The sequence below is a fragment of the Orcinus orca genome, chromosome 17 (assembly GCF_937001465.1).
Source record: "Orcinus orca chromosome 17, mOrcOrc1.1, whole genome shotgun sequence".
NCBI classification, from domain to species: domain Eukaryota; kingdom Metazoa; phylum Chordata; class Mammalia; order Artiodactyla; family Delphinidae; genus Orcinus; species Orcinus orca.
The window spans coordinates 69,177,836-69,204,867 of NC_064575.1; the positions used below are offsets into that span (position 1 = coordinate 69,177,836).

A 27,032-nucleotide genomic window follows, 5' to 3' on the forward strand; every position below is an offset into this window, starting at 1 on the left:
CTAAACAAAGAGACATTATTTATCAATCTCAGTGCCCATAGTTCTTAGTATTCGCTTTGTAAATTTAGAGTAAGAAGTAGGATGAGAAAAGAAAGGATTGCATTCCGGGTAAAGGATGGCTTTAAAGACCTGCTTTAGAAGTTAGCTCTAACTTGGCCCACCTGCTAGGTCCTAATGGAACCCTGGGGATACCCCAGGCCTGGAGATGAGGGCAGGCTGTGGCAATGACGTCACTAGTAGGTGGGCCCTACTCCAACCCAGACGTGATAAAGGGATGGCAGCAGACTTTTGTACAGTATATCCTAGGTGATGACTTCTGCTGGGGTTGAGCCAGTGTGACCTCGTAGGACCCTGGATGAAGAGTCCGCCTGATGGAAGAATGAGCTAAACCAGGATTTACAGTGAGTACACCTGTCTGTCCTATAATGCGGCATATGCATTCCTAAAAAATAATCCCTGCGTGATGGATTATGGGTTTATGGGAAAGATGGAGTTGAGGCAGAAAAGCTCAAACCTTATACCGTCTTGTAAGTGATACAAGGAAACTATCACAGTTTTAAATATCACAAGTTCCTAATAAGGAAACATTGTATTAAATATAGTATGCTATTGTGACAAGACATGAAGTTTGCTCGGTAGAGGTGTTGATGGTGAAGAGTTGTGGTTTTTGAACAATGGAGAATAGCTGGGAGGAAGGTTATATTTTTTTAAATGAAACAGGAAACCAGAGGTAGATGGCTGTGGCTTATTGTTGCTTTTCGTTCCGCTGAATGGGCTTAAGACAGAAAAGGGACCTGGAAAGTGGCAATTCAGAAACTTGATAGGGGACTAAAGCGTCATAGAAGGGCCCACCCTCCTCTACCCCAAACTCTGTGTATGGTGAGTTGGATCCAGGAAGCCCCAGGTAGACCCTCCCCAACTGAGCCTGTTTGGTTCCTCCTATTCCTCATTGGCCTGAATATGTTTTTTATCTCTCCTTCAGGAGAGAAAATATTGGGTTGCTGTTTTAAAGAAACAATAGTTCTTTTATTGTTTTGTTAATTGACCCCTCTCAAAACGAAGCTATTTGTGGGAACCCAAATGAGGTCAGATGACACAAAGTGCTCTCCTGCTGCAGGAGGTTTGCAGTTATCCTTACAGACTGCAAATGAGTGCTTTTCAGTTTTCAGTGCCCCAGGAAGCAGGTGATTATTGGGAGGTTAAGATTAAGCTCTTTTCTTTTTTTTTTAGTGTTGTTTCTGAATTCATTAATGTGATTACTTTATGCGCCGCCCCCCACCCCCCGCCGGCTACTGCAAAATCACATTTTCTATGTTTCAAAACTCTGCAATATTTAAGGCTTTTCCTTTGCTATTAGAATCAGGACACTTATGTTTTACTGAGGAGACAAAGCAGGCAATGCATGTAGGTAAAATGGAGAGACAGGTGTTGTGTATTATTCTTTCACAGGTCATTATGCTCAACTGGATGGTGTTTTTCTCATTTACCTGGTGTTAATAGCATAACACATAGCACCTGGTGAAAAACTGCATCTGGACAAATATAACTCTGGTTTTAGTGACTTTATTCCTTATCTGCGCTAATTTGCACGTTACAGGCACACATTGCAACAGAATATATATATATATATATATATATCAGCTTTCTTTTCCTTCCCATGTGATGTTGGAATAACTAGGGTTTCCTTCTTTTTCTGTAAGTATTCGTATTTTTTAAAGTTCTCTTCTGTTTCTTCTGTTCATTCTACTTTAATTGGAGCTACACTTCTAGCGGTTCAGCTTGTCTTCCCCGCCTCAAGTTCCTGGGTCCTAAACAGCGAGTTTTTTGTTCGTTTGTTTGTTTTTTGCGGTACGCGGGCCTCTCACTGTTGGGGCCCCTCCCGTTGCGGAGAACAGGCTCCGGACGCGCAGGCTCAGCGGCCATGGCTCACGGGATCTTCTCGGACCGGGGCACGAATCCGTGTCCCCTGCATCGGCAGGCGGACTCTCAACCACTGCGCCACCAGGGAAGCCCGCGAGTTTTGATTTTTATTTGGCTATTGTGTTTGTGTTCTCCTAGGAAACGCACAGATCTGGCTGTTAAACTCTCAAGCAATGGCAAATGGGCAGGATTGGGAAGTCTGATAGCTTCTGCTTCTCAAGGCCACTTGGTGCAAAAGCCTCTTTGCTCTGGTTCTCTCCGAATGCAAAATGGAGCTAACTCCCAACAGCAGGAGGGGCCGTTCAGTCCAACAGTATAGCCCGTTTAGGTCTACTTGGGTCTGTAGTTCAGGCAACCCCTCCCCCTACAAAAGGACTCTCGCACAGCAAGTGAGAATGAGGGTTATGGTGATCAGTCTCAATATTCTTCCTGAATATTCAATACAGTCGTCCCTCAGTATGTACGGGGAAATGGTTCCCAGGACTCCCTGCAGATACCAAAATCCAAGGATGCTCAAGTCCCACCCATACAATGGTGTGATACAATAGGCCCCCTGAATCCGTGGGTTCTGCATCCATGACGTGGAGGGCTGACGGTATGATGACTGGGCTCAATATTATTATAAAGCATGTCGCTATGATCTCACCTTTTCAAATCCTGCAGCTGTGTTAGAAACAAGGGCTTCCTTCAGTGAGCCCTTCTCAATCAAGAAATATGTGCCAGGCATCGTTCTAGGTGCTTGGGATATACCAGACAAGAATTCCTCCCTACTAAAGCTGCTGCACTGGGAGCTGGGGGCTTATTTCACACTGGCTCACACCCAAGAGCACCACATCAAAAGGGATGGGGCTTCTTTTTGGTCCAATAGTTTAAACTGTAACTGCCACTTCCTTGAATGGTAGCTGTTGACCTGTACCGGGTCATGCTGGCTTTATTACAGAATTTGTGATACATAAATACTTTTTCTCGCCTAGTGGCGACTAAGTCCATGGACTTCTGAGGCAGACTGCCTGGATCCAAACCTGATTTTGCCACTTAGCAGTTCTGTGACCTTGGCCAAGTTACTTATTGCTGCCTCAGCGTGCCCAGTTTTAAATGGGGAGGTAACATTATGTACATTATAGGGTGATATAGAGATTAAATGAATTTTAATTTATATAAAGCAGTTGTGTTTGGCATATTATCAGGTGCTTACTATCAGTACTTTATATTTAATGTTTATACTGTTTTCCCCTAAATGTACTTATATCACAGCTCATACATAGTTTTATCAGCACGTCTGACACCCAGGTGCACTTATTTACAAATCTATCTACAGCTCCTTTCCGCCCTGCAATAGACACTCTGCTCTTTGGTGGGGCATGGAGGTGTTGGGGGAAGACATGTGTGATTTCTGTTTCCCCAACACCTGGCATATAGCAGGCACTTAGTACATGTTTGCTGCATGAACGGGAGAAGGGGTCAGAGACACTCCTTGATTGGCTAGGGCAAGAGAAGAAAACTACCGTAAAAATGCCCAAACGCAGTGTCTCAGCACTTTAATTCCCAGGGAGGAGATTTTGCTGGACACATTGATCCCGGCGGTCCAACCTCAGTGCCCAGCACAGAGGTGAATAGGAGCCAACAGGAGAGATATGGACACACAGTGCACGGGTCTGCAAACAGCATCACAGGTGGGGCAGTGAGATTTCTAGGGAGCAGATAGGCATTACTTTGTTATTTTGGTGTCATGGAAACCAAGAGGCTCTATGGGACACAGAAAAAAGTGAAGCAGTTTGAAAATACCTCAGGACAAACCTTACCCTACTGAGCTGGAGGGATGAACTCAGATGATGCGAGGTTAGATAAAATAGTCACTGAAAAGAAAAGTGAAGGTGGGCCTTGTTTTCCCAGGTGTCAAAAACAGGGAGCTGGAACGTGAGGAAATCTGCATGAATGGGCACTTGGCAATTTTAACTGCATTGCTACCTAGGGTTTGGTTTTTTTCATTAAGTGAGAAATTGAATAGTTAACCAAGTAAGCAGTTTTATTCTCATCATCATTATAACATTCAAATCAGATTACATAATAAAACAATTCTATAAAATAATGTATTTTATTGCAATTTCCTATTGAAGGAATATCCCTTCCTGACCTTTCCTCACAAACATTCAGCGCCCAAAACAGGTTTCTTGTCAAAAGGCAGCAATTGTTTCACCCTGCCCTGTAGGAAGGAGAAACTCATCAGGAAGAAGTTTCAATCACCGCACTGTTATTTTCTGAAATTTTCCTTCTCTTACAGCCGATAATCTTCAGGTCTGAAAGACAAAAATCAACATTTATTTTTTCACAAATCAGTTTCGTTTTCTCCCGCATGATGCAAGAAGATTATTTTCCAATTTAAAATGAAAGTAACTGTTCATCAAGAAATATCTACAAATATCATATCTAAATTTTTGGTGAAAAACATTAAGGCCAAATCATCACAAAGTAGACAGTTAAGTGACAATTCTCAAGTTCTTTGCAGAGTATAAATATAGGCCCCCGTGTGCCTATGCATGAATGTATGTAGTGACTTAAAAGCTTGAATTCAATTTCCCAAAAGCCCTTTTAATAGAAAGGATTATATATAAAGATATGGATTTGCCTAATAATGGCAAATTCTGAATGAGCAGTTTCCCTATTTGTATTATTTTATCATATGCTAAATTTAATTTTCATTACAGGAGCATACAAAACACATGTATAAACACCAGCCCTTTGATATTTTAATTACACACACATTTATTATATACATATATGGTCTTTTAATTTACTATATACATATATAGTCTTTTCTTTGTTTATATATTTATAGGATTAATCACACCTGAAAGTTCCTTCCAATAGTAAATTAAAACAAAGAACATTTTCAGAGAAATGTTAAATTTTAACAATGGAGAAAATGAGGAATAGGAAATTATGGAATGCGAAAACTGTTAGTGTCCTGTTATCTTTTACAGAGTAGTGTAATTGTAGGTATTGAGCTCCTACAGAATTTTCAGAAGGAATTTAGTGATTAGTAAACTAAATAGATATTTTTGAAACAGCTGTAAAAATATTCAACAGTTTGAATTCCTTTAAAAAAAGGAAACAGGTGAACTCTGTTTGCCCTGAAACAACTTATCTCATCCCTTTCTACATTTAAATCATGTTTTTCTTAAAAAAAAAAAAAAAAAAAAAAGACAAAGAGACCAGATAGCCCAGATAGGAAGACCAACAGTCCGGTAACTAAGTAAATGAACTATATTACAATTTAAAATTATTATTTAACTATGAGGAACACAGGCACTGATCTGGGAAACTAACCAAATATGCTTCACCATATCGTCATTCTGTAACAAGAAGAGAAACTGCAGCATTTTGTCACTGTTTCTGAAATCTCTTTTCAAATGTAGAAACTGAATCCAAAGTCTGGGAAATGACAGTTTGATACAATAGCTGGAAGGGGCTCCAAAGTGCACCCTTTGAATCTTGGGTATGTGACTCAATACAATCAAAGCTCCTAGTCAAGAGACACCAGTGCATTTTAAGAAACAATTTATTCTCTTGTCCAGCTGGTTCATATAATTACAAAAGGGTGGCGGTGATGCCACTGGAAAGAAATCTTCTAAGATTTCTAACAAGTAGCCCTAACGAGAAGTCTCTGCAATTCCACTCAGTGAAATTAAATGTGCTTAGTCACAGTCTGGTTGTTTCCACACCAAAAGTTAATTTATTAACAATGAGATGACGAAAGTACCCTTTAGTGGAATTTACAAGTAAAATAGGAAATGTATAAAATGTATACATTTTATAAAATGTACGAAGGGTGTAATCTGTCACGTAAAAAATGTTGACAGTGACCTGAAGGCAATCGGGGGCTAATGAAGCCCAATTTTGTTTCAAGACATTTTGGAGGAAGTGAGGAGGGTTAAGATGACGGCTCTGTAGGGCTGGGGCAGTGATGAGTAAGAAGAAAGGATGGGTTCAGGATTCAAGAAGCAGAAAATTAACTTGTCCAGAGCAGGGAGGGGAAGAGGGAAGAGACCAGGCGCATGACAGAGGAAGGAGCTACTGGAAAATGACAATTCAAGGATGACTGTTAATTTTCACCTTGAAGAACTCAGGAAATGGTAACGCTATCTATTTGTTCAGGAGAGGGTATACAGGCAGGAGAACAGATTCTGAAGGGAAGGATTTTGTTTTGAATATGATGAAATCTGGCCATGGCAGGCAGCTAGTAAGTAGGATTTGGAGTTTAGGAGAAATGGGGCAAAGGGAAAGACATCTGAGAGTCTCTAACATAGATTCTTTCTTATCCCACTTCCATAGAGTGGAAGAACTTTCACTAGCTCTCCACTGCTTTGTCAAATTCAAACACAGAATTTAACACATAGCCCTCCAGGACATGGTCCCAGTTAACCTTTCTGAGTCATTCTTTCCACACCCTGTCCGTTCTGGTCCCATTATACTACTTGCTATTGCCCAGATAGAAACTTTCAGACCTCTGGACTTGGGTACTTGATATTTTCTGCACTTGGAGTATCTCCTATCTCTTCTCTGCCTGGTGGACTTGACTAATCCTTCAAAATCCACCCCCCAAGTCACATGTTCTGGGAAACCCTACACAACTCTTCCTTTCCTAACTTAGGCACGGCTCTTTTCCCTGAGATTGCCAGAGAACTTCATGCATACTTCTATTACGGTGTTTCTCAAATTACACTTGCCCTAAGTAAGTGAATAAGTGTTGTTATGTATGTAAATAATAGTGCTGTGTGCTTATTAGATGCCATGAAATATACTAACTACCTCACATGCACTATCTCATTTTACCCTCCTAACTATATAGTGAGAAAGACACTGTTATCAACCCCATTTTACAGTTGACAAAACTGATGCTCAGAGGGGCTGAGTAACTTGTCTAAGGATACACAGCTAGGAAGTGGATGGTAGTGATCTAGTGCAGACCTTCTGACTCCAGTGTTTGCAAACACCATTTTATTCTACACAACTCCCATCCTTTGAAGGCACAGTCCCAATATAATTGATCTTATACTACCAGCAATTAGCACAGTATCTTGCATGTAGTGGAGGCTTGTAAGATACTTGTAATTATAATGACCGCCTTGAAAATGCCACTTTGTTTGCAGACTCATCCTTTCCGCTTTTGGAATCTTTTGCAGATGGTTAATTTGCTTCTAACGGGCGGAGGGGGAACAGTATCATAGCCAAGAGACTAGGTACATTGGATGTTCGCAGAGCTAGAAATATCAACTCATGTGCGAGACAATCAAACATATTACATGGCTACAGGAGGTACCCCTGTGGGGAAAAGTGAGGTTTTTACACTAAATATGGTTCTATTTCTCTCTCCACCTACACAAATGAAAGCAGGTACACATACAACACATCTGTATTGCTTACTCCCACTAAAAGAAGGCAATCCAAGATTATATAAGAAAGGGGAGGGGAGGGCTATTTAGCTGAGTGGGTCTCAAACTTCAGTGGGCATACAAATTGCTTGGGTTCTTGTAAAAATGCAGATTTTGATTCAGTTAGTCTGTAGAGGGTCTCATGGTTCTGCATTTCTAACAAACTCCCATGTGATGCAATGCTGGTCCGTGGACCGCACACTGACAAGCAAGGGTTCACCTCAGACCTCCGACAGAGCTGTTCATAAGACGGAGGGGGCGACTATTTGAAGATGCTGAAGAAGCAAAAGAAACGCTTTCAGTAGGAAGTTTCTAAAGCTGTGCTGTGCCTAATAGAAGGTAACACACTTCCTCGTTAGCTAGACATGATTCTAATAGATATATAGTATCCTTCTGGCTCTTTACCCACCAGAGGACTTTATTAACAGGCAGTTTTATGCTTTTCTGATACAACAATAACTAATTGTAAATTATGATAACATCAACAGAGCCTGGGTACTAAAATTCCTTTAGCATCTATCATGAAAGAAAGATTAACTTGGACTTCCCTGGTGGTGCAGTGGATAAGACTCTGCGCTCCTAATGCAGGAGGCCCAGCTTCGATCCCTGGTCAGAGAACTAGATCCCACATGCGTACCGCAACTAAGAGTTTGCATGCCACAACTAAGGAGCCCGCCTGCCGCAACTAAGACCCGGAGCAACCAAATAAATAAATAAATATTAAAAAAAAAAAAAAGATTAACTGTATCTTTAGTAACTGAGCAAATGTCATTGTATTTAGGTTCTTAAAAAGTTGCTAGTCTATGTACAGCAACATTACATTAATCAGAATTGAATTCTCAGGGACTTCCCTGGCGGTCCAGTGGTTAAGACTCCGCACTTCCAAGGCAGGGGGCATGGGTTCAGTCCCTGGTTGGGGAACTAAGATCCCACATGTGGCGTGGCCAAAAAATTTTTAAAAATTAAAAAATAGAAATAAAAAGTCCTGGGGATGTAATGTACAGCATGACGACTGTAGTTAACAACACTATATTGTATATCAAAAAAAAAAAGAAAGAAATACAAAAGGTCAGTCTGATTGAGTTTTAAGTCACTTCCACTGTAAGAATGGAACTATCTAGAATAAACCATTCCAGAAAATCTGGTCACATCACATACTCCTTGAACTAAAGATGTTAGCTGTACAGGTAATAGAGCAATGGTGCTGCTACACTCATTTCCCCAGACACTGTACCACTAACCTGATCAGAAAAAGTTCAACAGTGATTTTTTAAAAACTAAACTCACTTCTAGGTACAATGGAATATTACTCAGCCATAAAAAAGAATGAAATAATGCCATTTGCAGCAACATGGATGGATCTGGAGATTATCATACTAAGTGAAGTAAAGCAGACAGAGAAAGACAAATATCATATGATATCACTTATATGTGGAATCTAAAAAAATGATACAAATGAACTTATTTACAAAACAGAAATAGACTCACAGACATAGAAAACAAACTAATGGTTACCAAGGGTAAAGGTGGCGGGGGGGGGGAGGGATAAATGAGGAGGTCAGGATTAACATATACACATTACTATATATAAAATAGATAGTCAACAAGGACCTACTGTATATAGCATAGGGAACTCTATTTGTACTCTGTAATAACCAATATGGGAAAAGAATCTGAAAAAGAATAGATACATGTATAACTGAATCACTTTGCTGTACACCTGAAACTAACACAACATTGTAAATCAACTATACTCCAATATAAAATAAAAATTAAAAAATAAACTCATAAGATTGTTAAAATTTTTTAAAAATCAAAAAATTTTTCCAATTAAAATTAATAGGAATTACTGTTACATTCAATTACCACTTTTAAGTCATAAGCTCTATTGGCTAGCAGATGTAAATGATTTGGTTTTGGTTGTTTATATAAAGATTGCTTTTTATTTTAACAACCAGTCCTAATGTGTTCATATCCAAAAGAACAGTATAGTTTAGAAGGCTTAATATGAGCAAAATTCAGGACTGGAAATACTGAGGTCTACGGTTTAAGCCAACGCTGTGCTGGTTGAAATGATGGAAAAGCTGGAACGTAAGCTTTCTCCCCAGGTCCAGCTAATAACTTCTGACTGTGAAGAGTAGCAAATTAAGTTAAATCTTGTACGAAAATGCCACATGACTAGACTAGCACACAATTATGGAAAATCTTGAAGATGTCCAGGTCCCAGATCTTTACGGGTTTTGAAAAGGTAAAAATCCTTCTCCACCGTCTTTAACTAAGTCTCTGATCTGAAGCACATTTTATAAAGCCATAGGTAAAATTATTTTTCTCTGGGCATTCATTTAACTAAAACCGAAAATCTGTATATTTTGGGGATGAGTAGCTTTTATGTCGAAGGGCAAGCCGAAAGCTGAAATCCTTGCTGACTTCCAGAGCAACTGACTGGACAGGATGCTCACCAAGTCCCTTCTGCAGTGCTATCGTTCCTGGCACCCGTTTTCTTCTACAGAGCTGCATGGATTACCTATTAAACTCCCTAAATCTAATCCTACTTTCAGCAAAGACAATTCCAAGGCCAATCATGGTTGTCCTCAAGCCTTCTCACTGTCATCCTCATATTCTCTCTCTTTTGCAGGTACACTTCTAACAGCACACTCTGTAAAGAGAGTTAGACCAGGAACATAGGTTTTCATCATAAACGTCTGTTTTCAAGCGTTTACTGATGCTGAAACTTTCCACACTTAGTTTCTCTACAAAGGTGAGGGTTATGCTTAAAATAAAGCATTACTGATTTAACAAGTGAGGAGTAAAAAACATATTTCTTTTTTGATTTTGTTTCATCAATCTGTGGATAATGTGAAGCAACTCTAAGTTGGAATTTTCTACATACCTAGTTTTTCCTAAGAAAAGCTCTCCTACAGAGTTTTGTAGAAATGAAAATTAAAAGTTTCAAATGAACTGTTTTATTTTTACCCTACATAATGAAAAATTTCCATTACAGTGACAGCATTATAATTTCCATGATTATTGTGGTTTTGTAATGTGTTGGCAAAACTGCAATGAACATGGAAATAATTATTGACAGAATTAAAATAAGTTGACCATTTGAAAGCTACAATCTCAGGCAACTGAACTGTGAAAAAGAGATAAGTGCTACTGTTTTATCTTTGAGAAACAAATTCTAAGTGTGTACCCTACAATCACCACTTGCCCATGGCAAATGCACATTTACTCTGTACCATCAAGAAACACAAGATAAAACCTTATAACATATTCTGACACAATTTACATATCCATGAGATGTAAAAACTACTAATACACCAAGTATACACACTAGTTTAAGAAGTGAGGTGTATAGGCAATACTTCTCATATGAGAAAGTGGCTTTTAGTTATAAAACAATATTTATAGTTTCCTCATAAATATTAGTTTCTTTCCTTCTGGCCTACCATTGTTTTAAAAATAAATAAACAACTAGCCTAACAAAATCTAGAGTATGCTGAAGTTAGCCCTGAGGGAATACAACTTTTTAAGTGATTGAAAATAACTTAAATGAAATCCCAACAATGGTAGCTGTTAACTGAGATTAAAATAATTTTGTTAATCAGCTACTGGGTTCAAAGCTTAGTTTGTCAATTGTTACTGTTGCTCAGAAGCTTTTTGTCTCTAACAGAAATGGTAAAGAACTTACATTGAACCAAAAGCTAGTAACAGTTGCAACTAAAAAATGTACATTTTTATAACATAAACATATGTTAGGTTTTATTGCTAGGGAAACAAAAACCAAAGCAAGCTATTTTTGTTTGTATTTATTTATGGTGCAATCCAGGTACATCTGCTTCAGTCAAGTCTCTGCAGGTTCACCATCAGATCTATCTTGAATAATTTCCAATTACTACATTCCAAAGGAAGGTTCTATTCTTGGCTTAGCTATTTTGAGTGGAACAAAAAGTATATTTTAAGTAGGTTCCTTCTCCAAAAGGAGAAAAAAAATTTTTTTCTCATAAAAGCAAATCTATCAGTAATGAGGAATCTCACTTTCAAGGGATTGCACTGCATGGTGTATCAAATATTTTAATTGTAGTTCTAATGTATATACTATTTGACACTTGAACTTTATTAACACATAATATTAACAGATATAAGTTAACATAAGTTAACAGATATTGTGTGGCCACTAGTGAGGAAGGATCACAACTTTAATAAAGCATAAAGGAAAGCCTATGTCTAATGTATATTCCTGCCAGAGGGAAATTTGGAATGAAAAGAAGGGGCAGGAAAATCCATTTCAAAACAGTAACTCAATAATGCATCAAGTGGCTCTAAGTTTCACGAAAAGTCTCCTTAAAAATAATTATAGAAAAACCCTTTCTAATTCCATTAATATAATGAAGGCATTCAGTCACCTTCTGATTTGTTTTAAATGAACCAGTAATCCCTTAGTAAAATGAACAGTTTGATGAGTACTCTTTGACTATAATAACATTAAATATAATTTGTTGTGAATGGTTATTTCATTATTATACTGCCTGGATTAACTGATTTAGAATACACTTTAGAATATTCATTATATATAATTCTACATGAATAATATGTGTTTGGTCACATAACTAAATAGCACCTCTGGTATTTCCAGTTTAAAAAAAAAAAAGTACCACATCCATCTTGGTTAGGAATATAAGTTCAATTATGACAGAGTTTCTATAAGAAAATCAGGTATGACATACTTAGATTTACAGAATAAAACTGATGTCATATCCTGCAGCCACTGAAGATCATGCTTGTGGGGAAAAAAATCTTGTAAATTGGGAAAATGTGCAGTGAGACCATATTTAGAGAAAAATCATGATTTCCCAAATTTGTAAAACACACAAACATACATACAACATAAAAACTAACACAAAGCAGCAGGAAGTTAGCACACCAAAATGTTAAGTATGGTGAAATTATTTACTTACGTATATATCTTATTCTTATTTTCTACAATGAACATTTAGTAGTTTTTTTGTTGTTGTTGTTTTTTGCGGTACGCGGGCCTCTCACTGCTGTGGCCTCTCCCGTTGCGGAGCACAGGCTCCGGATGCGCAGGCTCAGCGGCCATGGCTCACGGGCCTAGCCGCTCCGTGGCATGTGGGATCTTCCCAGACCAGGGCACGAACCCGTGTCCCCTGCATCGGCAGGCGGACTCTCAACCACTGTGCCACCAGGGAAGCCCAAACATTTAGTAGTTTTTAAAAACCCCAAAATTAAAATATTTTTCAACTGAATGCCTGAGTTTACTTTCCAAAGAGTATTATGTTTCAAGTAAATGTTGTCTATTTTATGTACAGTCTATATTATTGTGAATTTTTAGTAAAGAAAAGGTTCCAGGGTGGTAAATTTAAGCTAATAAATGATTTCTATAAGTTAGGGATTAATTTCAATTTGTGGCAAATTCCACGTCTCTTTTAAGGAACTTGTAAAAATGTTAACATCTTCCTAGAAAAATGTTCTATGTTTATATGGACTGAGTTTTATGTAGTTTAAGTAGGAAAAGGTACATTCTATGTAGTTCTATGTAGTTTAAGTAGTTCTATGTAGTTTAAGTAGGAAAAGGTACATTGGATATGTCTTGACTAAATGACCATGTAAATCTCTAAAAACAAGTTAAACTAAAATGATTTTTCCTAAAGTTTAAACATCATCAAAGTAGTTCAGAAGCTTCATTTCTCAGATGCCAAAGGAGGGAATAATTGTAACTATCATAGCATGTGGAACAAACTTTAAAACCTTTTATTTACTGATTTATCTAAATAAACCACTATATGATCTGGAGGAAAAAAAGAATTTAAATAAAAAGAATTAAAAACAGAATCTTAGGTTTTGACAAGAAGGCAAACTATTAAACAGGTATCTAAAAATTAGCCAAGGAAAAGAGAAAAGCACTCCACACTTAATTCAGTTGTTAGAATCAAATCAGGTCACATAATGTATAGTTTCTCGTCCATAAGTATGTCAATGTCAAGCAATCAAAACCAGAACATAAGGGAATAATAGAAAACGTACTTCCTTATTTTAGAGAGAAATACTTAACATGAGAATGTATCCTAATAGCTAGCTGATAAAAATATCAGACATCATAAAGCCAATTTTTTCAATTTTTCACATAGAGTTTGTTAATCACTTGTTTGATATCAACTGAAAAGCAGCCGGATAATTCAGATGATACAGTGAACAGGAACAAAAACAATAAAACAAAGGGTTTTATAAGTTGGTCAATTTCACTGATTCTGACATGAAGAATTAGTATTAAATTGGAGCAGTTTACTACCTTCATATGTTCTAAAAATTATTTCTAACCTCATTTATAAAAGCTGATAAAAGGATACTCTATTTCTTCATTTATTCATTCAGTAAATATTTGCTGAGTGCCCACTTAATGAGCCAGTCACTGTGCTCAGTGCTAAGCAAGACAACATACACGTCCCTCATGGAGTCTCGTAAGGGAATGACGTTAAACAGGTAATCATGCATATATTTAATTACATTAGAATAAATACAGTAAAAGAAAAGGAACATGTACAATGAGACCCTATAAAGGGGGCCTAACCCAGCTCAAGGATTATAGGAAGGACTTTTGGAGGAAGTTTCATTTAAATGCTTCATCATCTGCATTTCCTTGGCATTTGTCAAAAGGTATAGCACGTAGTATAAACTCAATAAAAGTTTATAAAATGGAATTAAATAATTGCTTTAATGGTAATTTTTCAAATGTGTGTCCTAGTGCTTATTATAGTGTCTTGCACATAAGAGTGTCTTGCACATAATACATATTTGTTGAATAAATTAATTAATGCAGCAGTTTACTTTTGTGGAAAGAACACAGGTTTTGGAATCAGCTACAATTAGTTTCAAATTCAGGCTGTACTACAAACCAGCCAACCTTTGGCTTAGTCTTAAAAACAGGAATAATGTATTTTATCTTATTGGTAAGAGAATTAGGTACAATGTATGCAAACCACCTAGCACAGTGCGGGCCAGCTGGAAAGTGTAAATGATCACTAATAATATTATTTTGCTCATTATATGCAGATTTAATTAAAGTTGAACTTTATACAAGTCAGCAAAGTCAAAAAGATTTAAACAGAATACCCTAAAGACCTCTGTGTGCAAAGAGTGAAGTTATATACACACACAATGAAAGTCAAGGATTAGATTCCTGGACATACTTGTAATCCTGGGAAAACTTAGGTTTTCACAAACCTATCTGGCCAAACAGCCCTTGATCAAGAGATATGGATTTTCAGAGTACAATGGTTAAGTATCCTGTGGGAAGATTAGCTGTCTTTTGTAGATCAAGTAACGAGGATGCGTAGCTCTCTAAACCTACTGTGTAAATTCTGTAAACATTTCTGAGGCCCTATCAGGTGAGGTACGGTTCTATGCACTGGGGATGTAACAATGAACAAAATGCAGCCCTTGCTTTTGAGGAGATAAATGTGGTAATGACAGAGCTACACGGCAGGTGCTACAGCAGAAGATGGTTGAGCACTTAGTCTGCTCTTGATGTTTAGGTGAGGCTTTTTAAAGGAGACTGACATCTGAACTAAGGCCTAAAGAATGAGTAAGAGTTATTCCAGAGGAGGAGGAGGACGAGGTGAGGGACGTGTTGTTTTAGGCAGAGGTAACAGCAGAACAAAGTCATGGAAAAGTTAAATTGCATAAAAAGGGTGCCAAGCTTACACAGTCTGCTATGCTAGACCAGCACAGTGGAGTGAGAAGAATTGAAGCTGATGAGGTTACAAAGAGCCTGGTAGGCCAGGCAAAACAGCCTGGAAACAATTAGATAGGACAGTATGTCAAAGCTAAGCAGCTTTCTGGCTCATAGGTAGAGGAAATTGTAATAGAGGAGAGCAAAAGTGTTTTTTTATTTTGTTTTTCTATTTGGATTGACTCTAAGTATCCAGAACTAATGACTTTCATTAGATCATATTCTTGGCTTAGTGAAGCAATCTGAAAAAACAGAGAATCACTTTGTTTTAGGTAAGAACAATTCATTTATTATCCCAAGAGACTACAATCGATCCAAGTTGTGTCATCCCAAACAAAATATCTGATAATTTATAGGCATATATGAACATCTTTGCACTTACCTAGCAAGGTCTTAAGACTCCGAGACTTTTGGTTCTACCATCTACATCTAGAGCTTATTTGTAGGTAGAAGCTGCAAAGAGTATCCGAGAGAGTGAAAAGAAGTTCATTCTTCCTACCCTCAAGGATCTTATCATTTGGATATGAAAACAGGAGAAACTAAACTCAGGTTAAAAAACAAAAATAGGAAGGAAAAGAAAGACTTACGGAGACCAAACTCTTGGGAAAGCCTCTATTTCTTCTTGTGTGTACTCGTCTAGACGTCTGGGCACTTTTCGTGGTTGAGGAAGCTCTTCCACTAAATTCTTAAGAATATCTTCTGGTATATCCTAGAGTAAGTAAAAACTTAGGCTTAATCTTCTTAAAATATATTCCCTAGTAATAAATTAGTAATTCTTAGTATTAAAAAATAATAAAAGAATGTTTATAAAATGAGAACAACACAATCTTCAAATTAAAACTTTGTAAAAATCCCTGAAAAATACATTAAATCAGTGACATAAGTAATCTCATTATAGTAATACATTCTATATTTTAATCTTGACAAACCTATTCCTAATGATACATTAGATGTCTTCAATTTTGACAAGTATCTGGTCAATAAATTCTACTTTTTCTGAATATTGTTACATTTCCCCCCTCCTTTCAACTGCAAAAAAGGCACTGCTTTGGCTCATTCTCACAATGTTTCATCTGATGAGTGTATGCACAAGGTCTGTTGCTTCCAGTGCCACAACCTTTTTCAATTAATGCTCCATGTTGTTGCCAAAAAAAACTTTCGAAAATGAAAATCTGCTGGATCTTTGCGTCATTTAGCCAACAAGCATTTACTGAACTCCTTCTATGAACTAGAAATTGTGCTAGGTGCTGAGTATATAAAGGAAAATAAAAAGATCATGGCTTCTAAAGGCTTGCAGTTTTAAAGAAGTCACCCCTTAGCTAAAAATCTCTCAGGATGAAGTTCTAACTCCTTAGCTAAACCAGGAAGCGCACCTCTCCGACTTCACCCCTCCACAAATGCCCATGGCTTCTGAGTAAACAACCTCCTCACCTTTCAGGCGTTGGTCTACACTCAAATCCCGGTGCCTTTATTAATGGCACTTGCCCAGAACTACTTTCCCCTAGAAATATATCCAAATGTTCAGAAAAATAAAAGGAAAGGTAAAATATGAGAAAGTCTGAACTTGGGTAACGAAAAGCAAGCTGAAGAGTAAAGCATACATTTGAGAGGTATCTTAAAAGAACAGGAAGTGGACTAAATAAAGGGAATGATAAGATGAAGAGCATGAATAACCAGAAGAATTAACATTTATACTGTGCTCATGGAACAAAAATAAGGGAAAGAGAATTATATTGTGGATCTGAATGATCAGTTAATTTTGGAGAGTCTATCAAAAAAATAGTAAGGTATCAATATGGAAGTGTCCTATGGGCATTTCCCCAGGGATCGTAGACAGAATTCCCTCTTTTCATTTTAGTGTGTTCCTAAACATTTTCAGAAAAGAAGGATGATTATACAGTAAATTACAGTTGTCTGCAGAGAGCAACAGTATAATTGGGAATCAAATATCTGGGCAAGGACATGGCATCAAATAAGTTATTCAAGATGTCAAGAATCAAATACAATTTAAAAATAATTTTAGAGAATCACAGAGCTCTACTGCACTATAAACTCATTCTAAAACCTAATATGGCAAAAATTAAAAAATATTTTTTAAAATTTAAAATGACTTTAAAATTATGGTTTGGATAGGCTGGGTCACTATCAACATATACAAAACACAATAAATACTACTGAGAAGTGTTTCTTCACTGAAAAGTATTTGAAAAATATTAAAATTCCCTTCCCCAGCATATTCAAATATGCAAGTGTAAGCACACAGAATCAGAACAAGCAGAGAAAGCCTGGACACGTGAAATACTGTTAAGGGGTCCTTGTTTTTTTACTTACTAAAGAAGTCTATCTGCCAGTTTGGTATTCACGAAAATTTATGACTATTTCACACTTCTTTGGGAAGCCATTAAAAAAAATCCTTAGCTTGTATTTGCAAAGACAATTTTAAAAGTTGCCAACTGCTCACTCAGCATAGAGAGTTTGGGACATAGTGGGTTCCTGGTAAATGTTTGCTGAATTGAATAGACTTTTGACTGAAATGAGCTTACCAAATTTCACCACTATTAAAGGAATCCACTGAAAGAATGGACAAAATCAATGCAAAGTTAGGAATTAAAGATGCTGATTAGGCATTACACATGAAACCAGAAAAACTTTCTTTTTATGCGTTTATGTCCTCTGCACAGAGCAGGTGGTGAACCTAAGAGGGAAATAAGGAAAAGAATAAAAGTAGAAAAAAGAAACACAGGGGTGAGGTGATCATTTACTTTTTTGAAATTTTTCCTCTTTATACTTTTTTTTTTTTTTGACCGTGCCACGCAGCTTAAAGGATCTTAGTTCCCTGACCAGGGATCAAACCCAGGCCCTAGGCAGTGGAAGCGTGGAGGCCTAACCACTGGACCACCAGGGAACTCCCACTTTTTTGCAATTTCTAAAGGAATTTCAAATCTACCGAAAAGTTGCCAAAATGAGTGAACACTCATCTAACCTTCACCTAAATTCACTGACTGTTCAAATTGGACATGATTGCTTTCTCTCTTTTTATCTATTCATAAACACATACACCAAAAACATTCTTTTTGACTGCACCATTTGAGAGTAGTCTGCAAATATTTCATCCCTAAATATTTCAGCATATATATTTCCTAAATATAAGAATTGTCTCCGATGTAACCACATTACAAATTCATGTTCAGGAAAACTAACATTGATGAAACACCTTTTACTCTAATATACAGTGTATATTCAAATTTCCCAAATTGAATTTTTCCAATCCAAGGTCAAGGATCACATGCTACAGCTATTATGTTATTATGTTGGTTAACATACATAATATATTTAGTCTAGCTTCCTTTAATCTGAAGAGTTTCCTTGTTTTATCTCTTTTATGAAATTAACATTTTTGAAGAGGTCAGGCCAATTATGTTGCAGAATGTCCTTTTTTGGGATGTGTAGGACTCTCTCCTCATCGTTAGATTTAGGTTAAACACTTCTGACAGGACACTATATAGTTTATGCTGGGTCTTCAGTGCTTCATTCATAGCAGGAGGCACGTGATGTCAGTTTGTCCCATATTGATGATATATTTAATATCTTGGTTATGAGTGGTGGTTCACCAGATGGCTTTAACGTAAAAGTATCTTTTCTCTTTTTAAATAGTAAGTACTTGGTGACATGATGTTTTGAAACTGTGTGAATACCCTGTTCTATAATGCTTTACTCAATAGATACAGAATATGCTGATAATGGTGGCTTTTCTAATTCAGTACTATTTCTACATTTTTTAGATGACATTCTTCTCTAAAGAAGAGCTTTTCCTTCTCCAGAAAGAAGGGAAATTATAATCAGTTAAAAATAATTTTGGGACTATCATTGTGGGCTCATAGATTTTTGTTTTCTATTCAAGGTAATCCACCATTATGACCATTCAAGGCTCACACAGTCCATATTTGGTCAGTGGGCACCACTTCAAGCTGCCTCCTCTGTTCTCTTGATATTTCTCCATCGGGTTTTGATCACTGTCTTACTTTCTGTTACTTATTGTTTTACTATTATAAACAATGCAGAAATAATAATCTTGTGCATGTGTGCACTCCAAAATAACCTTCTTCTTTGTTCCGGACCTAGAAACAACATTTCTAAGAAGAACCACATTCCTTTAATAGGGAATAGCACTTAGAAAACACAATCTGTGCACTACTTCTGCTTACTTCTATTGGTATTGTCCTTTTATTTTTTGAATATATAAAACCTCAACATGATAAAAAAGTTAAAGTAAAAAAAAAAAAAATCTAAAAGGTATTCTCCAAAAATCTCATTCTCTTCCCTACTCCTTTCATCTTTTTGTGTCCATCATCTAGTAAGTAACCAACTTCATTTTCTCATTTATTCTTCGTGTTTCTTTACGCAAAAAGAAGAGAGATAAATATATATGTGTGTATGTAAACATACATATGTATAAATGCATATAAAAGGTAGTATGCTATCTATATTCTTTTCCACTTTGCTTTTTTAAACTTAGCAGTACATCCTGGAAAGCATTACTTATCATTACAATGATATCTGTCATTCCTTTTTTATAATTGCATAGTACTCAACTGAATAGATATAGCATAATTTAGCCAATTTCCTATGAATAAGCATTTATTTATTTCTATTACTTTACTATTGTAGATAATGTGGAAACAATAATCTTGTATATGTGTATCTTCAGGGTAAATTGCTATAAATAAGATAGCCGGATCAAGCATGAATCTCCTTAGGTATGTATTTTTGTTAAATGTTACCTAATTCCCCGATTCCTTGTGGGTTGCACCATTTTGTACTGCTACCAGCAATGTCTGAGTGCCTGTTTCCCCATAGTCATGACAATAAAAAATCTAGCAATCCATTTTTGGAGAAATGGGCTCATTTATTTTATAGCCTGAAATTATTTAAGTAATTTATGCTGAAATGTATCTACCTTATAACTGGTAAAAATAACATTACTATTTTTTTGTTCCTTGTAGAAATTATGGTTCCTAAAAGCATGTGAAAGTATAATCAGAAACAGGAGTTTTAAAATTCTTGTGATTTCATGCCCAAAGTCATTTATCCTTATATAATGATACTGCTCCCATACTTGTTACCTCAGAGGTAAAGTGAATAGTGGGAAATTATTCTACTCATTCATGCAAAGTAAAGGTAATAAATTAGCCACTTTGATAAAAGCCTGAATAATTTACTCATGCATTATTTAAACTAACAACAGAACATACAAGTGTCTTGAACAGTTGAATAACTTTATAGCCTGGAATGAATTCTACCTTATTCCTCTAGTAGGAACTATAAGGACAACAATTATAACCCATAATATTGATAGCAACTAGAACTTACTGTTCCAGGGCCTGGTCTAAGTACTCTACGAATGTTATCTCATCTAACCCTTACAGCAATCTTACGAAGTAGGTACTATTATTATGCCCATTTCACAGATAAGAAAACAGAGATAATAATGGCCATGAAGTCAGTAGATGGTGGGGGCATGTATTCAAACTCAGGCAGTCCGATTCCATGGCCTGGACTCAACTATTTTATTATAGAACCTCTATAGTGTTTCATTATATTATACCAGAGAGAAAAACCAAGTACTTATACCAGTACAACAGTTATGGATAAAAATGTCTATTTTTATTTTCAAGTACTTTTTAGCTGAACAAATTCTGAGTAGGAATAAGTATTCTCAAGTTAAATCATGGGAAATAATTAGCAACCAAAGCCGAGCTATTAATCTATGATTCATAGAAGCTACAGGTCACAAAAAAAGTAAACTAAATTCATACTTTTTTGTAGTTCATGAAATTATCTATGAGTACCCTCAATTTAACAGGGGCTCTAATTATAATTTCTTATTCCAAACAAAGTAGACCATAGTTCCTTCTTCCAAAGAAAGCAGTTATTAAAATGAAAATATAGAACTTACAGACTTTTGGTTTTTAGTCCAATGATGGCTCACTTTATGATTTAAGATAGAAGCAATTGTTATTATAGTGCATTCACTATAAAATGCAAAAAATATTTCAGAAGTTGACATAAAATTACTGAAAATACAACAATTTTTAAAATGAGAAAACATTTAATTAAAAATTTAAGAAAGCAGCTCAATATCAAAAAAACAAACAACCCAATCCAAAAATGGGCAGAAAACCAAAAAAGACATTTCTCCAAAGAAGATATACAGACTGCCAACATACACATGAAAGAATGCTCAACATCATTAATCATTAGAGAAATGCAAATCAAAATTGCAATGAGATATCATCTCACACCGGTCAGAATAGCCATCATCAAAGAATCTACAAACAATAAATGCTGGAGAGGGTGTGGAGAAAAGCGAACCCTCTTGCATTGGTGGGAATGTAAATTGATACAGCCACTATGGAGAACAGTATGCAGGTTCCTTAAAAAACTAAAAATAGAACTACCATACAACCCAGCAATCCCACTACTGGGAATATACCCTGAGAAAACCATAATTCATGTGGTACAAAAGAGTCATGTACCACAATGTTCACTGCAGCTCTATTTACAATAGCCAGGACATGGCAGCAACCTAACTGTCCATCAACAGATGAATGGATAAAGAAGATGTGGTGCATATATACAATGGAATATTACTCAGCCATAAAAAGAAACGAAATTGAGTTATTTGTAGTGAGGTGGATGGAACTAGAGTCTGTCATACAGAGTGAAGTAAGTCAAAGAGAAAAACAAATACCATATGCTAACACATATATACAGAATCTAAAAAAAAAAAAAAGTCATGAAGAACCTAGGGGCAAGACGGGAATAAAGACGCAGACCTACTAGAGAATGGACTTGAGGACACAGGGAGGGGGAAGGGTAAGCTGGGACGAAGTGAGAGAGTGGCATGGACATATATACACTACCAAATGTAAAACAGATAGCTAGTGGGAAGCAGCCGCACAGCACGGGGAGATCAGCTCGGTGCTTTGACCACCTAGAGGGGTGGGACAGGGAGGGTGGGAGGGAGGGAGATGCAAGAGGGAAGAGATATGGTATATATGTATATGTATAACAGATTCACTTTTTTATAAAGCAGAAACTAACACACTATTGTAAAGCAATTATACGCCAATAAAGATGTTAAAAAAAATTTAAGAAAGTATCATCAGTGACTTACTTCATCTGGGAAAAGATGCAACCTCTGCATCAGAGTTCTTCGGTGAAGGTTTTTTGGCAGCATGCCATAAATAGCTAGTTTAACAATCTGAAAAACAGATACACGGGGGACTCAATAAGAAAAATGTGCTGGGGATATAAACACAATAAGAGATAGTGATGAAAACGAGTGGGCTAAGATTCAATGTGAATACGAAAGAAATGAAACTGAGACCTAAGCATATATGTGGCAGTAACAGAAAAGTAACTTTTATTGTTTTGTACATTATTATTTTCTTTCAAATCTGTTTATTTTTATTTAGAAAAGGGACAAAAGGAAGAGATAACAGATAACTTGTTTGTGTGTCAATTTTAGATAGAATAAGAAAAAATTCTTTAAGCTTATACAAGAACCTGTGGCTCAAATAATCTATTACAGGGCTTCCCTGGTGGCGCAGTGGTTACGAATCCGCCTGCCAGTGCAGGGGACACGGGTTCCATCCATGGCCCAGGAAGGTCCCACATGTTGTGGAGCAACTAAAGCCCGTGTGCCACAACTACCGAGCCTGCTCTCTAGAACCTGCGAGCCACAACTATTGAAGCCCACGTGCTGCAACTACTGAAGCCTGCGTGCCTAGAGCCCGTGCTCCGCAACAAGAGAAGCCACCACAGTGAGCAGCCCGCGCACCGCAACGAAGGCCCAAGGCAGCAAAAATAAATAATTTAAAAAATTTATTAAAAAAATAATAACCTATTACATACAGATTAGAGCAGATCCTAGGGAGGCTTAATCTCGTTTCCTCCAGGTGGGAGATCAGGAGGTTTCCAATTCATAAACTGTGCCTGACCATACAGTCACGCAACTGACTCTGTAAGTCACCAATCTGTAACAATGGTAATGGCTAGCATTCACTGAAAACTTACTGTGTGTACAGCGGTCACTGCACTACATTCGTTATCTTGTTTACGATACTAAGGCCAACTTCACAGATGAGGAAACAAATTTAGTGAGGTTACAGAACCGCACCCCGTAATTTCATGTATCTATTAAGTGGTGGTGCTGGATTCAATCCAGGTAGGTTTACTCCCAGAACAGACATACAGGACTTGCAAACACACCTATAATGTGTTTCTCTCTGTAACTTTTCAAGAAGACAAAGTCCCTTCTCCCTGTCATACCCACTCCCAAGACGGCAAACTAACCTTTTCATGATTTACTTTTCCCCTTGTTAAGGTTATCCTCACTGTTGGCCTGAATGTGATTTTATGTATGTTTTGTCAAGAGAAAGGCACGCAGTGTCACCTGGTGCTCCATAATTTCCTGGGGGCCTCCTGGTATACAGTGTGTACAAATATACTGCAAAAGCTTCATAAAACTAAGAGACATTTGGAGAGTCAAACTGATTTTTTCCATCTGTACTCATATTTCAAGGATATCATTTGGCATGTATGAAACTAAACCCATTAAAACAATACACATTGGAATAGGATTGCACTATAAGAGGATTTCCTGATCTTTTTATTTTCTCATCACATCAGACTACCTCACTATGTACTAAAGCTAATGGCATCCCATATATATTTTCCATCTATTTTCTGTGTTACTGCTGTTGAGACTTTATGTTCTGGAGACTATTTAAATACAGACTTACATTGTTAAAATTAAAAGCAATTAGAAATTCAGTTCCTGAATCACATAAGCCACATTTCAAGTGGTCAGACAAAGAACATTTCCATCATAGCAGAAATTTCTCTTGGGCAGCACTGATATTAGTCTTTAAAATTTTTAATGTTTTAAAAGTCTTTAGTAGAAAGTGACAATGTTAAGACTACTCAGCATCTTGTCTGGATAAGCAAGTCATTGTATCTTCTGTCATTATATCATCCTAACAGCAATTTTGTTGCATTAGCAGGGTTACTTGGCATTTGGTTTTCATGTTCTTAAAAACATTTAGTTGTATTTACTTGAATTAACAAGTTGGTATTTTTAAAATATGCCCTATTAAAAAATGCAAACATAACACTCAAATTAGAGAAAGCTGGAAAGTATGAAAGGGTTACAAGCTGCCAGGTGAGCGAAAAAGGGGATGACAGACATACAAATATACATACCCCAAAAAATAAATGTGACACAACTTGCATATGCAATGAAGTAATTCTAGCTGTATAGACTTAAGCATAAACTCTAAGGAATTCAGAAAGTGAGAAAGATAGAACAAGGTAAGGTTAATAAGTATTAAATACTTTCCTCATCTAATGTGTAACCCAGGCATGTGACATTTGTTTCACATAAAGTATCTTTATAAACTATAGGAGAGGGAATAAACATAAGAAAGGAACCATATTAGAAGAAAAATACAAGAACACAGAGACTCCTAAGGAAACTAAAATGTATGACAGAGGGAGAAAGGATATAAGGAAAGGGCTGAATCAATATATTTATTTGAGTTTAGAATTAGTGATCTTCTATGTAATTATAAAAATATATTGAAATATTTAAAAGCCTACTATTTAAATATGTTAATCAATGTACTTTACAAGTAATATTCCAAGATCGTACTAATAATCAGAAAGATGCTTCATGAAACAAATTCTCCTAAAAGCCACATATACCAAGTACTGATAAGCAAATTATGTCTGCTGGAAGAAGACCTACTGTTCCAGAAAAACACTGAGTGTTTCAATTGGAAGTAAAATAACTGACCTCTTCGTTAACATGTCAGTCTTTTTAGAAACACAATCAAAATTAAGACTTAAAAAAAAAATTAAGATCTTTTAATGAGGTAAAAATTCAAATGGATTTAACTCTAAATATTTTCCAAGCCATCATCAAACATTTTGCAATGCATTTCAATCTTTGTTCATAAAAAATAATTTGAAACAATTTCTGCAAATGTTATCCAAAGCCAAATTCTTAACATCAAAAGTTGGACTATACTGCCTCCTAGTGTATAGTTGGCATACCTGAATAAACTAGAAACTAATTTTAAAAACATTGAAACATATTTATAAGTATTAATACTATAATTTGTTGTAAAAGTTGTAGTATATATTACCAGTAGCCCTAACAACTTTTTACTATTATATGCAATCCATATTAATAGTCAAAATAGGATATTTTATTTTGACCCGTGATAATCTAAAGACACATGAATTATAAAGCAGAACATTAAATATTTCTTAAGAAGCAATTTCTGAGCATGTTTTTATAATTATGAAAAGTAAAAATAAACAGTAAAGCATGTAACGTCTAAATGCCATGTCAGACCTTATAATAATAAACATGCCCTTCCCCACCACCACCTTAGCCAAGAAAATTATAGGCAGTACAACACCAAACAAATGGTTGCATCCTGACAATAGACATTTATTTTTATTCACCATTTTAGGGAAGTAAAAAGGAGTGTCTTCACAGTCTAACACTTTGCTCATTTAAGTAAAAAACTAAAACAGGTCCCAATGGGGAAAATGCTACCAAATCTAGGAGTACAGTTTAAAGACTAGGTTATCAAGAGTTAAGGAAGAAAAAATAAAACTGTGAAATGGCAAAAGGAGGATCTGCTTTTAGCAATACTGAGGACAAGCATTTGGTTTAGAAATTTCTCCCAGTATATAACTCTAATGATAACATAATAAACATTAGTGAAGTTAACAGTATTGCTTTTTAAATCCTTTAAAAGCATGGGACTGACTAGAGGCCAAAAGTAAAAGAAAGGACAAAAGAGTCCTAGGGCTGGCATTGGCCTTGAGGGCATCAGTTTAGTACAGGGCTTGGGTTTTACAGGACTATGACTTTGGGGTTAGGAGGTAGGATCAAGATGACCTCATAAACCCAGCTTCTCAACAGAAAGGCAATACTCAGGGTGCTGAGTGAGGAAATGAAAAAACAAAAGTCCTTCCTGACAGATAACTGCTAAACTATGAACCTGACCTTACAAGGCCCCAAATTCACCCTTTTTATGGGGACCAAAATCCAGGGGTCGAAAGTATAGCTTAAAGAGGTCTTAGGATGCCATATATATACATATATATATAGGTATATACGTATATATGGCCCCATGTACCTGCCAGAAGCTAAGTAAATCTTTTTTGAAGAAATTCATTTTTAACGTAGGTCTCAAAAATTCCCAGAGATGAAGTTCCAAGGTACATATACTTTCCAAGTATCCTGAACAGAAACAATAAATTGCAAACCCACAAAGACCACAAATATCAGAATCAGACACAAATGCTAAGAATTACGTTTAATATCTTTAAAGAAATATAAGAGGGAACCAAAGTATGACAAAGGGAACAGAAGACTGTCAAAACCGACCAGCAAATTTGAAAAAGAAACAAACAGTAAAAGCTTCAAGAAAAGGAAAAAAATACAATAATTGCAGTTATTTGTATATGTATGTATAATCTGATTTCCAAAGGGAAAGGACAGAGAATAAAGGGAGCCGATATTAGAAGATACATAGAAGAGCTGACGAATTTTCGGAAGACACCAATCCGCAAGCAAAACAATGACAAAGCCCAAAAAGAAACATATAAAAACCAAAGTCGACGAAAAGATCTTAAAAGTATTCAGAAAGAAAAGACAGAATACACATAAAGAAACAAGTGACATCTGATATCAACAGTAATAACGGACACTAAAATCTATGTGAATCATAGTTTCAAAAAGCTGAGAGAAAAAAATCGGTAATCCTAGAATTGCATATAAAAGCAAAACTATCTTTCAAGAATGAAGGCAAAAATATAGCTTCAGACAGAAAAGGAGAGTTCACTAT

At 36.3% G+C, this 27,032-nt stretch overlaps 1 protein-coding gene across 2 annotated transcripts in view; it reads right to left on the reverse strand.

Moving 5' to 3' along the window:
- Nucleotides 1-3,927: 3,927 nt before the first annotated feature.
- The window catches only part of MRPL13 (mitochondrial ribosomal protein L13), a 37,466-nt gene continuing 14,361 nt past the window's right edge, over nt 3,928-27,032 (reverse strand). Inside the window, exons 5-7 of one of the 2 annotated variants that reach the window (XM_004265355.3) lie at nt 22,280-22,366; nt 15,690-15,811; nt 3,928-4,217 (exon numbers count right to left, since the gene is read on the reverse strand). In XM_004265355.3, coding sequence (XP_004265403.2) covers nt 4,196-4,217; nt 15,690-15,811; nt 22,280-22,366 — 231 coding nt within the window. In that variant the 3' untranslated portion in view covers nt 3,928-4,195. The remainder of the gene's footprint in view (nt 4,218-15,689; nt 15,812-22,279; nt 22,367-27,032) is intronic. The other variant, XM_033419890.2, reaches the window with a different exon arrangement.